Raw genomic sequence first — 15,428 nt, 5'->3', positions numbered from 1 at the left:
CTGATACTCCTTAATTTCTGTTATGTTACACTAAAAGTCTGCATAATCAGTGAAGAATTCAAACCAGATGTGATATGAATTACTCTATTTTTATTAATTTTATTGAGGTTGCATTTTACATGAAGTACTGTTCATCCAATAATTTAAAATTTTAATTATTGGACAATTAATGTTTTATGTATTATACAGTGTACTACTAATACAATATGCACCATATATTTAAGCATCATGTTGTTACAAACTCATTAATCTTCCATATATTTATCCTCTTAGGCATACATTTTTAAATTAATTTATGTAGTTTATATCCCCTCCTTTGGATTATAGGTAATAACTTTATGCTGCAAATAATTTATATATAAAATCTCATAAAACTGGCAAGTAACATTTATAATCCAAGAGGAATAGCATTTGGTGTGATCTACTAATTCACACTGAACTTTTATTACTTTTCAGGACCATTTGTGTCAGCCTTGGCAAACGCATATGGATTCCGCACCGTGTGTATTCTTGGAGCAGTGATATCTTCAGTGGCCTTTGGAATCTCTTCATTTGCTACAAGCATTTACTTCCTTCAATTTACCTTTGGGGTTATAGGTGGTAAGATATTTACTTATTTTCAACTCACAATATGTTAACTCCTAATGTGCAGCTGTCTGCCCATGCACAAAAAAACAGCGTTAAATGTAATGAAATGCCATTTTCGGGTTCGGGGCTGGTTCGACTTTCTCCTCTGCTCTTCGCTTCTGGTCTTTTTGACGTGGGTGTATCATTTCTATGGTGATCAGGTGGGTTCGTTGATGGTGTCCCACCTGAGAACTTCGTCTCGGCGACAGCATGAAGTTTCCCGGCGTTCTTTTCGCCATTTTCTTGCTCTTCGTAGGTTGTCTTCTCTTTCGGATCGGGTTGTCTTGTCCTTTCTTTCTTGGCTTTTTCAGGACCGTCAATTGATGCCTAATACTGTCGCCTCGTATCGAGTGGCACTGGCAGAGCCACTCAAGCTAGCATTCGGGGTGGACGTCACATCTGCCCCATTCCGTAAGCTTTCTCGTGCTATGTTTCACCTCCGGCCTGCTCATGTGCCGCCTGGCTGTCCTGGTCCTTGGACAGGGTGCTCTCCTATCTTTCCTCGGTTTGTGGTGGCCCCTTCGGTTCCAGATTGTTTTTCCAAGGCTTTGTTTTTGTTGGCATTGGCCTATGGGGGTCGGGTAGGGGGAGCTTCATGCTCTCCTCCGGTGCAAGGATTTCTGCTCTTTTGGTCCTGGGGGTAGGTTTTTCCATTTGCAGCCTTCTCCATCTTTTCTGGCGAAGAACGAGACGGCTGCTTTCCAGAGGGGTCCGTGGGTCATTGATGCTTGGTTGGTTCAGCCGGGGTGCATCATGTGTTGTGTCCGATTGTGGCTCTTCGCCGTTACCTGCGCGCCTCAGCTGGGGTGGCTGGGGATGCGCTTTGGGTTGATCTGGTTTCCCTCGTTCCCTGTTCCAGGGCTTGGGTCTCCCAGGTTGTCTGCAGGGTTATTAAGTCTAGCCAGCCTGCGGTCTATCCTCGCGCCCATGATGTTCAGAAGTTTGCAACTTTGGCTGCCATGTTTGGTAACATGTCTTGGGCTCATATTCGGGCACGTTGGTTTTGGAAGTCGAACAGGGTCCTGGCCGCCCGTTATTTGGTGAACGTGCCTGCTCCTAGGCGTTCTTGTGTTGCTTTGGGTCGCAGGTTGCAGCCAGTTGTCTCGACTTCGCGTTGAGGAGTTTGTGGCCGCCACCTCCCGGGTAAGTCCCTATTTTCCTTCTCTTTGGGTATGTAGCTCTGGGGAGCCGTAGGGGCTCCCCACAGAAAACCAGCGTTGAATGTAATGAAACGCCATTTTCTGGGTGAGTCCCGGAGGCTCCCTGGCTACCCTAACTCCCATCTGGTTGGCGGATTTTTTCGCGTTGGTTGAAGCCTAGTTTCCAAACTAAAGGTAGCTGGCGCGGTGAGGTCCGGGGCCCCCCCTCCCCCTCTTGAAGAGGGGAGGGCTGTGCGGATGACTGGCGCGGCAGTAAATTGTGATAATTGCTTGTTTGCTTGTTTCATTGGGATTGTAGGGGGTTTCTACCTCTCTGTTCAGTTTTTTGTTTTAGTTTATTAAAATGTGGGGTTTGTTTTGTTATGCCTACCTTTCTGGGTGCCTGACCCTGGTCGATGGCAGATAAGGAAAACCTCCAACCACAATGGGGTTTTCCAGGGCCATTGCTCCCTGAAACCTCTCTGAAGGGGCCCGGTTCTGGTGCTGGTCCCTAGTAGGTCTGAACTCCATAGCTAATGTCCCGGTCTAATATAACATACAGATATATGTTATATCTGGCCCGATAAGCCCGATAAGCTCTGGGGAGCCTCCGGGGCTTATCCAGAAAATGGCATTTCATTACATTCAACGCTGGTTTTTTAAATACACGTACTGTTCACTAAGATGTTACTGTTCAAGGACATTAAAGTTCTATAATTAACTGTAGTTTTGTATTATTTATAAAGCTATTGTGTTTTATATAATTTTCGTAAAGAAATTTTTTTTAGTGGTCTGAATATTACTAAAAATTTCAACAACTTCAACAATAACTTTGGCCGAGCCCCACATTTAATGATCTGGGTACAGCCCCATATACTTTGTTGTATCAAGTGGATACTGTATATTGTTATGTATATGGTGTAGGTGAAAGGGTTCAGGTAGTGTTGACAGGCACATTGTTGAACTGTTTAATACTATGTATATGTACTGGTGAAGGGGTTTAGTAGTACAGTACTGTATTGACAAGGTGAGTGAAGAGGAATCTACCAAGACAGTTTGATGAATTTTTTGTTAATTATTATTTTTCCTATCATTTCAGGTATTGGCTTTGGGCTGATATATGTTCCAGCTGTGATTGCCACAGGTTTCTATTTTGAGAAGCGCCGGGCCCTGGCAACTGGCATTGCTGTTTGTGGCTCTGGCATTGGCACCTTCATTTTTGCACCCCTGAACAACTACCTCATTGTAGCAATTGACTGGCGGTGGACACTTGTTGTGTATGCTGGTCCGTAGTTGCCATAAATTTTTTTGTTAATGAGTGAATGATTGTCAAATGATGATCATAGTGCCCATATATAATTTTAATATCTAATATTCAGTGTTCTTATATAAAGCAGTAAGTTCAAAATATATTGTCTGTACTGGTAAACTGCTTAAGTATTTTTCTATCTCTATCCCATGCTTCCTTTTTCTTATAATCAGGCTGGAGAAAAGTAAAAAGTGATATTCCACAGGATTCTATCCTAAGATCATTGCTCTTTTTTATTTATTTAAATGGCCTTGCAGAGGGAGTGAGCTCGTACATGTTGTTGTGTGCAGATGGTGCAACGTTAATGAGGAGAGTTTACTCCTCTCTTTGCTAACAGAGGGAAGTAAAGCTAAACTAAAGGAGGAGTTAGCTTAAGCTAAATGAAAGAGTTAGTTAAAGCTAAACTAAAGGAGAAGTTAAAGAGTTAACAAAGCTAAACAAGGAGGAGTGTTTTAACAAACATTGCCCAGCTTTTCATGTCAAAGGAACAAAGTAAATAAAGTCATGAATGCCATTATGAATACACAATGCCTATACATACCAGGGGGATTTTTTATTTTAAGAGAAGGGGAAAAAGAATAGTAAGAAATGCCTAAAGTGTACTGTCAATTCGGTCAGATGCTAAACAGGACACAAATAATGAAGTGCACTTACCAGAACCACAGATATTAACACCAAGAAAAATACCCAGCACTTCCACAAATATGACAACATCTTTCCTATTTGCCAACATACAAGGTACCATATGCAATCCAAACAAAGTCTACACTATAACTGGCCTCTTAAATGAAGCAAATGCAGTGTTTGCAGCTTTAACTGAAACTCACACTAATTACTATTATGACAGTGAGATATGGATACTGGAGTACAATCTTTTTAGATATTACAGGAAACACAGGCTGCAGGGTGGGTTCAGCCTTTACATCAAAGACACACTCATCTGCACCAAACTGCTAAATACCACAAACGATATGGTAGAAGTACTGATAATCAAAATAAAAATTCTAAATGAGGTTATCTTGAGATGATTTCGGGGCTTTAGTGTCCCCGCGGCCCGGTCCTCGACCAGACCTCCACCCCCAGGAACCAGCCCATGACAGCTGACTAACTCCCAGGTACCTATAAACTGTTAGGTAACAGGGGCATTAGCGTGAAAGAAACTCTGCCTATCGTTTCTTGCCGGCGCCCGGGATCGAACCTGGAACCACAGGATCACACGTCCAGTGTTCTGTCCACTCAGCCACCGGCTGAGTGGACAGTGGACAACAATAGAGATTTTATACAAAATTTGAAAATATCCTAAATTACTTTACAATTTATTGAAATATTTTAGTTTTGTTTTATTAGTTTTATAAAACTGTAATATCAATAAAGCTATAGGTTAAGTACTAATTGTAATTAAGAAGCAATAAAATGCTTATCTTCAAACACTAAGAAGGTTAGGTTAGGTTGTGGTTTTCTATTCAGCTTTTCAGGTAAACTCAAATATTCACAATATATTTGACAGTACGGTTTAATACTAAGTGAAAATAAGTACAATTCCTGACTGCTAGGAATAGTACATAATTACACTTACTTGTGCTGTTACATTGACTTCTCCATATTTGGAAGATGGGCTGTGTAATTTACACAGATTTCGTAAAAGCCTTTGACAAATGTGACCATGATGTTATTGCACATAAAATGGGTTCAAAAGAAATTACCGATAGAGAGAACTCTTTCAACATCAGAGGCCAGAGACTGTTCAACACGCTTCCACTATACATAAGGGGCATAACTGGCCGACCCCTCACAGTGTTCAAGAGAGAACTCGATAAGCACCTCCAAAGTATACCTGATCAACCAGGCTGTGATTCATATGTTAGGCTGCGAGCAGCCGCGTCCAACAGCCTGGTTGACCACTCCAGCAACGAGGAGGCCTGATCGATGACTGGGCCGTAGGGACGCTAAGCCCCGAAAACACCTTAAGGTAACCTACCAGGGACCACAAGTCAGAACCTGGCCCCCCTCAGAGAGGCATGAGGAACAATGGCCTATGAGCAATAGACTTGAAGAATTATTCTGCATTTTTATATTTCAGTTTGTGTATCATATATGTTAGTTTCATTTACTTGATGAAAGCTAGAACTGCATATTTTCTGTGCAGTTATTTTAAAATTCAGAACTTGTATATTCCCTTTCAGATAACGGTCTTTTTTCTTTATTCTCAATAGGAATAACACTGACTTGTGCAGTCTTTGGGCTGGCATTCAGACCTCTGCAGCCTACTTCAGGACCCTGGGATGAAGACTTAGAACCACCAAGCACTCCACTGCTGATGAGGTTAGTCTGCCATATATTCTCTCATTGTCACATATTGCAGTAAAAGTTAGACTTATATAAAATTGTTTTTATTTATCATTATTTTTATGTAAAATGATGACCATTCTTCATTTTTCTTAACATTTCATATGCAATTTTGGTTGCAAAGACAATGCTATTTGTATTTTGTTGATTTTCCATTAATACCAAGTACAGTATAGTTCTATATACAGTAGTCCTGTAGTGCAGTGGTATATTTCATTGGCTCACAACCAAGGGCCCTGGGATAGATTTCTGTGGAGGGACAGAGGCGGTTGGGTGTGTTTCCTTTCCCTCTATGCTTCTATTCACTTAGCAGTAATTAGGTATCTGAGCATTAGCTTTCGTTGGTTACATCTGGGAATGGTCGGTAGTTGAACCAGAGGTACCTCGATAAGCGTGATTACAGGATTCCTATCCCTGACAACATGAAACCATTACAGTATCCACTTGATTTAATGGCCTATATTGGGCTGTACCCAGGTCGTTATTTCTGAGGCTCCAGTATTTCTGAAGTTGTTGAAGTGTCGGTAATATTTCGAGTAACATTCAGGTAAGGTATATTTATGTAACTAAAATGAAATAAAGCTCATTGTGTAATTGCGTTCCTGTGTTAGTGCCCATTCTATCACAGGTTACAATTAGTAACTCCTTCATATGACAAGTTGGATCACACAAGTGGACAAGTGGACCACACAACAAGTGAACCATATTAAACACCGCCCTCCCTCCCTCACTGCCACTCTTCCCTCACCCCCACCACCATATATAAGTATCTTATATATAAGATACATATGTATATAAGTATATATATGTATCTACATTTGTGTTCACCATAGTGAACCACTAAACTAGTATGGTGAGTCCAGACAATAAAAGGTGGCCACATAGAGTCAGAATACAATGCCACCTTCCTCCCTCCCTCAGTATTACTCCTCCCACCATACAGCAGTGCTAATTATCATAACAGTCCTTCTATTATCAGAATCATTGTCATTTTTATCACAGGGGTCTTCTGTAATACTATCATTGCTAAATAATACCAGTTACATATATTTTTGACATTTTTAGGCGATGCTGTGGTCACAAGCTGAACAGCAATGCTGTTAGCTCATGCTGCATGTGCCAGCCTTGGTTGCTCAGTCAGTACTGAGGCTCTCTCACACCAGGAAATGTTGCCCACGATTTTTTTTTTAAATGGCGTATGTTTACAAGAGCCCCTGAGGAAGCTGATGTGAATCCTGTGTAGCTGCAGGACTTTTAAATCTTGCATCGTACTCCAACTCATCAATAGCTGTGGTGCTCAATTCCGTGACAGTTACTCACCATGGCTATTGATGTGTTGCGCAGTTTAAGGGTTAAGGGACGGTTTTCATATTTTTCCTATTCTCCTAAAATCGCTGACATTTTCCTTTGAATTTCGGCCTTCTAAACCTATTTTCTCAATGATTTTCATCTCTTCTGCTGTTCTGTCTACCCGAGATGAAATTTCCTTTTTTAAACACCCGAAGGTTATTATGGACTTACTTCTATCTGCAGTGTTTTGTACTAGTTTACTGTTGGTTACCAGTTCTTTCCTAATTGTCTGCCTAATTTCTACTTCTTGGTCATTTCTGGTTTTGACTTCCAAAAACACTTCTTTCATCGTCTCTTTCTCTTTTGCTACCTGCGCATACGTCTCTTTTATTTCTTCTTTATACTTTTCTGGTGCTTTATTAACCTCCTCTATATGAGTTGTCAATGAAGTTTCTCCTTGCATATCCTTGCCTAACTCCATGTTAGTCCTCAGGGTACCTTGGAGTTGATCACCATATGAGTCTATTTTCTTGTTTATTTCTTCAAATTCACCACTCTTCACTTTCTATGCCTCAATATCTTTCACTAGTTCGTTGATGTGTGCCTCCTGTATCCTTACCTTATCAGTCAAGCTGGTAATTTCCTTACCTTGCCTGAAAATACTTCCTTTTAAATTACAAAACTCAATCTTGAGACCCCTCATTTTCTTGCTCTAATTTAATTACCTTTTCTTCATAATTCTTTAGTATGACCTCAATAGTCACTAACCTGCCAAGACAACCCCCTTTCATTAGATCTTGTGCTGAGAATCCTTCAAAACATTAATTTGTTGGTGTGCTGCCCTCCCTTGTGGTGGTGGCCATCTTAGTTGTTGACATTCTTCTGTATTGCAAGATCAACTTTTTGATCTTGAAAAGATTTTGATTTCTTGTGTGTGGATGGGTGCTCGCTCATGGGGTAATGCGCAGTGGATTTTCTGGTTTGCTGTGGGTAGCGTGCCTGTTTGCTTCGAAAATTTTCTACCATTCATCAAAGTAAATAATTAATGGGTTTAAGTAGGTTTGCAATCTGTCGTTCTAGTGGTATTATAACACTTGTTGTTGTTATTAATTTAAATTATGAACATTTTAAATTGCACTGGCTTGATTAATTACTGGCAGGATCTAGCAATGGTCTGATTATTCTCAATGGTTAAGTCTTGAGTTCCTTGAAGATGTTTTCAAAGTAAATGCTATATATAAATAAAAATATCCAGTTGTGAACACATTGAGGTTAATGTTTGTAATGATATGCACTATAGGATCAAGAGAGCTCGTGATGAGCAAATGCGACAGTGTGCTTCTGCTCTCTCAATGTCCTCCATGAACTCCAAATCACCTTCAAAAACACATATAGATGACCCCATGAATGGTCCTGATGTGAAGGTAAGACTATCTGTTTACCTAAACTACAGACAATATTTTAATGATACAAAAGTTTTATTGCTGTCAATATTCTGTATCATTATTTATTGTACTGTAAATAAATTGCTCACTATATTAGAGCTATATTATTTTTGTCATAGAAGAACAAGCAAGTTATACAAAAATATGATAACGTTAATACAGTGCTATATATCTGTTATGCTTCACCTAAATTCTCTTTTGCATTAAACTAAAAATGATCTCTAATAGAATATATACTATACACTACAACCACTGGTGTATCCAGACATTGCTTTTGTTAGTCATCCTGTAGCAAATTTCAGTGTGCTAGTAAATTATTTTCTTTGTAGATATTGCCATCACAGAAGTGATACTTTTCTAAATTTAACATATCTAACCCTTTTTCTTGGAGGGTTCCCCTTCAGTAGCTTTCTGAGCCAGCCACCTAGTTAGTTCCAACCCTAACATACTCCAATAGGCCTTTTTGAGTCATCTTTTTGAGAATCTGGTTTACTTATTAGAAGCAAAGGGAATCTGGGGATACTAGATCAACCCAATCTAAAAGAAAAACCACCAGAAAGGTAAAATGCCGCAAAACAAGTAACTTCACGGAGAAACATTTGCAACCCTGTTAACTATGCTCACACTCATTAGCCAGTTCCCACTGTTAGTCAGTTACACTCCTCCACCACCAAATGGCAACCCAAGACTCCAAGCTGTCAGCCACCCCAGCCATGTGCCTGTTGTGACATACTGTATGTCGGAACTCCTGTGCCCCCAGGTTCTTTCTGGCTTTAATTTCAAATAAGTGTTGGCTCTAGTTTTAACTCTGTCCTGCAGGGGCCTGTGGTTGTGTCTGTTTTAATTTTATATTGCTTCATGTACATGTTTTTTCCCAGCTTAGCTTTTTATGTAAGATTCGAGTCTTGTTTGCCTCGACTGCTTGTTGCTAGAGCTTTTTCTCTAATTCTCATTGGCATTGTCCCTGCCCAGTCAAGGTTTTTCTTCCCTGGTAGTTTGGGTATATAATTCATAATGATAATTCATTGTGTCAGTGAACATGAAGCCAGAGTGTATTCATACACGTTTGACTTTTATCGAGGTCTCTTCCCCCCCCCCCCCTCCCAGGCCGCATTACTGACCCCATCCAGGATGAAACCCCATGAGCTGACTAACTCCTGAGTACCTACTCACTGCTAGGTGAATAAAAACATTAGGTGAAAGGAAATGTGCCCAACTATTTCTGTCCCGCCTGGGATTTAAACCCGGAATTCTCAAATCGTGCATCAAAAAACGAACTCTACTACTACCGGCATCTGTCCCTCAAGGTTACCTCCTCCTGAGGCATTCCAGCTTCAGTAACTTATATTAAATTTGTTGTGGTTAAAAAAACCCATAGGTGAATCATGGTTCCAGACTGACAGTACACTGTTTGGTGCTTACTGTCACGCTCCAAACAGATAACAAACCTCACTGGCTCACTAGGGTGCTCTTCATCGAGTGTCCTGAGTGGTTGGCATGTTTATTTTGAAAAAAAATTTGAGTGCTCAGAGCAGGCTACTTTTTTTGGCTTACCCAGGTTAGTAATTACCTAAGTGCAAACGCTCCTCTCACAATGTTCTTTATGTGTTTCTCTTGCAACAACTTACTATCCAAAACCACTCCTAGGTCTTGTTCTTTAATTACTTTCCATATAATTTGTAAGTTGTGTGTGGTCTATTTTCTCCGATTCCACATTCCATAACATGGCAGTTATTCACATTGAATTCTATTTGCCACTTGACGGTCCAAGCACTTATTTTATCTAGATAAATTTGAAGGGCATTACAATCGTCTGCGTCTCATGTCTTCCCCAGTATCTTACCATCATCTGCAAATATGTTCATATAATTCTGTATGCCTTCTGGTAGATTGTTTATGTAAATGATGAACATTACTGGTGCAAGAACTGAACCCCATGGTACTTCGTTACTAACACTCCTCCAATCAACTCCAATAAAATTATATTATAAATAAACCATGCACAATGAACATAAAAAAGAAGAACTAATAATGAAAGAAATAATCTGTAAAGGAGTAATAAGCATAACTCCTAACCAAAACATAGACCTAATCATATTCTATAAAACAAAGACGTCTACCGACCTCCTTATTAAAAAGAGCCCGAAGCCGACGAAGAACCCTTTACAGCAGTCAAACGTGGTATACATGTACACCTGCCCCCACAAAGGATGTAGCCTTCAATCTAAGTACATAGGTATGATGTTGACCAAGCTGATGAGGTGTTTAACCTGTCATCTTCAATCAGATGCTCCCAAAAATCACATGAGATAAGCCCATGACATCACCCTAACAAGAGAAATGTTAAATAAAAACACTTGTATAATAAACATAACCCAAGATGTAAAAAGATTACAAATTCTTGAAGCAATCCACATAAAAATAGAACAACCTACCATAAATACCCAAATTATGGAGGTATTCACTCTACCCACCATGAGAGTAAGAAAAAGACCAGAACATGAAGATGCCAACATGGAAGACACTGCTCGACATGCTATGCCCACTACAGTATCCACTCGATTTAACGGCTTATATGGGGCTGTAACTAGGTCGTTATTTCTGGGGCTCCGGTATTTCCAAAATTGTTGAAGTGTCGGTAATATTTCAAGTAATATTCAGGTAAGGTATATTTTATATAACTAAAATGAAGTAAAGTTCATTGTGAAATTGCAGTCCAAGTTAGTTCCTGTGTTAGTGCCCATTCTATCACAGGTTACAATTAATAATTCCTTCATATGACAAGTTGGATCACACAAGTGGACAAGTGGACCACACAGCAAGTGAACCATATTAAACACCACCCTCCCTCCCTCACCACCACTCTTCCCTCACCAACACTCTTCCCTCACCAACACTCTTCCCTCACCACCACTCTTCCCTCACCACCACTCTTCCCTCACCCCAACTCTTCCTTCATCACCACTTGATTACAGTGTTGTTGTTGTTATGCAAGACGAGCGTTTCACATGATGAGCTCGGTTCTGGAACGGATTAAATTCATTAATCGAGGCGCCACTGTATATACTGTCTCCACTCGATTATCCGGACTATATGGGAAGGATCCCCAGCCAGATAATCACGTGTTCCGGATAATGGTACTTTTTCACCTACAAGTCCAAAACTAACCATTTCCAACTATTTTTATACTACAAACAACATATTTGAATTGCCTTGCCACATATAATTATTAAATATTCAACTAGAAACCTCAATTTACCTTGTTTGTCTTCTTGATTGATGCCACATATCTTGAAGTTAAATTCTTGACAATTTACGTAACCTATACTAACACAGCACTAAAATTAACACTTAACATTACTGTACAGTTCATTAAGCAAAATTAGTTTTGACTGCCAGCTGCTGAAGCCTCACTGGTTGAAGGCATTTGGCTTGCCTGTGACGCCTCACTTGTTGAAGGCGCTGGGCTTGCTTGTGACATGTCACTTGTTGAGGCTTGCTTGTGACATGTAACTTGTTGAGGCTTGCTTGTGACATGTCACTTGTTGAAGGCGCTGGGCTTGCCTGTGACATGTCACTTGTTGAAGGCGCTGGGCTTGCCTGTGACATGTCACTTGTTGAAGGCGCTTGGGTTGTCTGTGACGCATCACTTGTTGAAGGCGTGTGGCTTGATTTTCGTACCATATCAGAATGAAGTGTAGCTTGCCTTCTGTGTTCACTGGCCAGTTGTATGATCAGCTCTTTGGTTTGCCTCAGGTACTGATACATGTTTCCAACTTCTGGATGAGAACAATTGGATGAAAAATTTATTAATCCGTCAACATAGGTCATGAGTACACTGTATTTTGTGGTCATTGTGTTGGTTCTTAACTGCCTTCTTCATCCTCCTCATCTTCGTCGACCTCACCAGTAACAGACTGGTGAATCTCGTCTTCACTCATCACACCATATCCTGGGTCATTGACGTCTTTTTCAAGCCAATCAACCACATCCTGTCTTTCTAAGTTTTCACCAGCATTTCTGAACATTCCATGGATTTCATCTGTAAATCCTTCAAAATCCATTTCTTCATCCTCCTCATTTCTGACCGTAGACGTGAGGAGTTTTTTCCAGGAATTTTTCAAAGTAGATTCCTTTACTTCACTCCACACCTTGGCCCAGTTATAGATGGCTTCCTTGATTGTATAGTTCTTCAATTCTCAAGGTTTTTTTTAGCCCTGTTATCCACACTGAGTTCAATATCTTCCGGAAGAGGCAAAACCACCAAAACTTCGTTCAGCATCTTTTTGGTGCACAACCTTTTCGGGGCACAGATAACTCCCTGATCCATAGGCTGGATGAGAGAGGTTGTGTTAGGAGGAAGTGCCATACACGTTATCTTGCCATCTTGTGAGGTTAACGTTTCAATTTTGGGGTGGCCAGGCGCATTATCAAGCAGCAGCAAAGCCCGAACTTCACTTGGCCTTACTTTGAGTTTCTTAACTTGATAGGCACTTGTTCCAACCGTCTACCACATGTTTGCGAAAGTGAATTTTCTTATATTTCTTCGGCAGCTTTGTTTCGTTAGTTTAAATCTATGAACTCTTGTTCTTGAAGTTCTGGGTCTCTGGAATTCTTCCCTATCAATTTTATCGATTCCTGTTACTATTTTGTATTTAGTGATCATATCGCCTCTTTTTCTTCTATCTTCTAGTTTTTTATATTTAATGCTTCTAACCTCTCCTCATAGCTCTTGTCCTTCAGTTCTGGGAGCCGGCATGTCTTTGCACCTTTTCCAGTTTGTTGATATGCTTCTTAAGATATGGGCACCATGCAACCACTGCATATTCCAGCTTTGGTCCAACAAAAGTCGTGAACAATTTCTTTAGTATTTCTCCACCTTTGTATTTAAAAGCAGTTCTGAATTTAGAAAGTGTAGCATAGGCTCCTCTCACAATATTCTTAATGTGGTCCTCAGGTGACAGTTTTCTATCAAGAACCACCCCTAGATCTCTTTCTTTGTCAGAATTCTTTAAAGATTTCTCACATAATTTATAGATTGTGTGGGGTCTATGTTCTCCAATTCCACATACCATAACATGGCATTTATTCACATTAGATTCCATTTGCCAAGTGGTGCTCTATATACTTATTCTGTCCAGGTCTTCTTGAAGAATATGACAATCATCTAAGTTTCTTATCTTCCCTATTATCTTAGCATCATCAAACATGTTCATATAATTCTGTATTCCAACTGGTAGATCGTTTATGTAGACAATGAACATTACCAGTGCAAGAACTGAACCCTGTGGTACTCCACTTGTGATATTTCTCCAATCTAATACATTGCCTCTGATTTCGGCCCTCATTTTTCTATCAGTTAGGAAATTTTACATCCATGTTAGAAGCATACCTGTCACCCCTCCAATATGTTCCAGTTTCCAGAACAACCTCTTATATGGAACTCTGTCAAAAGACTTTTTTAGGTCCAGATAGATGCAGTCAACCCAACCATCTCTTTCCTGTAAAATCTCTGTGGCTTGATCATAGAAACTGAGTAAATTCATTACACAGGATCTTCCAGATCGAAAACCGTACTGTCTGTCTAATATTATATCTTTTCCTCCAGGTGTTTTATCTATTTAGTGTGTGTGTGTGTGTGTGTAAATCATGAGAATTAACACATGATGAAAAATGTGACGGTGTCAGACCACGAAGGAAGGATTGAAACAGGAATTTCCTTAAGTACTTTTGTATTTAATATATATATATATATATATATATATATATATATATATATATATATATATATATATATATATATATATATATATATATATATATATATATTATATATAATATATTATATATATATATTATATATATATATATTATATATAATATATAATATATATACATACATACACACACATACATCTTGAATTGATTAAGTATATTAAAGTGTATTTGCAGGTGATCAACAACAGTGGTTTAGCACGTGCACTTCTGGAGCGACACGGTGGCAACATGCACAAACGCTACAGCTTTCCAGGCATTATGGTTACAGGGCCTGAACCTATTAAGGAAGAAACTGAGACACCTCTCATTGGTAAATATACTATAGTAGTTGGCACCTTACAGACAATTAGAAATACGGCAAGATTTCGGGTTGATAACATGTTATGACTTGTTGATTAAGGCTCGTGACCCTATGTGAGTTCCCACAAAAGAATCCCAGTTCACCTGACTATGTCACAAATTAATAATAAGGGATAGGGATAAATAAACTCATTATAAATATAATAAACTCATATCAAAATCACCAGTATAATGACAATATCCAACATACACATACACAATATACACAGAATTTAAACAGAGGGATTTAAACAGAGGGGCTGTGTGCTGCCTGAAAATAGAGTTTGTGATTGTTCTGATAGAAGATTTATGCTGGGCGATGCTGGGTGACAAGTTCTAGCTCTGTTCCTCAGTAGCCATTCTGAGGAATGACTCATAAGACTGATGTAACTCATATGTATTGAACTACTGTATATCTGTGAGCTAGTTTCAGAAAGGCACCATTCATTTGTTTCAGAAAGACACCATTCATTTGTTCCAGAAAGACACCATTCATTTGTTCCAGAAAGATACCATTCATTTGTTCCAGAAAGACACCATTCATTTGTTCCAGAAAGATACCATTCATTTGTTCCAGAAAGATACCATTCATTTGTTCCAGAAAGACACTATTCATCCCTTCCAGAAAGACATACCAAGACATCAAAACAACACAACATGTGTGTGTGAAAAAATCTAAAATAAAAAAGTTAGTAGTTATTAAAAGTTGATTGATTGACAGTTGAGAGGCGGGCCGAAAGAGCAGAGCTCAACCCCCGCAAGCACAACTAGGTGAATACATACTGTGCTGCCAGCTGTTGGCCATAGGAAGAATACTTTTGGCTGGATGAACTTATCCAGAATATCCCAGTTCTACCTTAATACCAAAAAATGGTTACAAATTTCCTGAGATACTGTGCTGTATATCGTCTTTCCTGACTGTTCATGTTTCCATTCAAGAATGTAGGGAAAACTTGCTTTGGTTAGGAACAGAATTATCTTTTCAAGAAAGTGCTTTTCATATTTTTTAGTACTATAAATTCACTTATTTTTATTTACAATTTGATTGTGGGATTTATTTCTCTGCCTTGAGAGCTATGCCTAATGGAATACATCCTTCATTTCTCTGTATGTTGTGAGGAATAACTACAAAGTACAAAAGTACCGAGAGGTTTG

General features: G+C 39.4%; 1 protein-coding gene across 10 annotated transcripts in view; it reads left to right on the top strand.

The window, feature by feature from the left end:
- Window positions 1-15,428, top strand: part of LOC123745751 (monocarboxylate transporter 14) — a 76,433-nt gene that overhangs the window by 44,566 nt on the left and 16,439 nt on the right. For all 10 annotated transcript variants that reach the window (XM_045726571.2, XM_045726570.1, XM_045726569.1 and 7 more), the window contains 5 exons: window positions 457-600; window positions 2,866-3,051; window positions 5,289-5,397; window positions 8,012-8,135; window positions 14,109-14,244. In XM_045726571.2, coding sequence (XP_045582527.1) covers window positions 457-600; window positions 2,866-3,051; window positions 5,289-5,397; window positions 8,012-8,135; window positions 14,109-14,244 — 699 coding nt within the window. The remainder of the gene's footprint in view (window positions 1-456; window positions 601-2,865; window positions 3,052-5,288; window positions 5,398-8,011; window positions 8,136-14,108; window positions 14,245-15,428) is intronic.

Source organism: Procambarus clarkii, chromosome 88, assembly GCF_040958095.1.
Source record: "Procambarus clarkii isolate CNS0578487 chromosome 88, FALCON_Pclarkii_2.0, whole genome shotgun sequence".
NCBI lineage: Eukaryota > Metazoa > Arthropoda > Malacostraca > Decapoda > Cambaridae > Procambarus > Procambarus clarkii.
The sequence above is the reverse complement of the archived record's forward strand: the minus strand, read 5'-3'. Positions and strand labels throughout refer to the sequence as shown.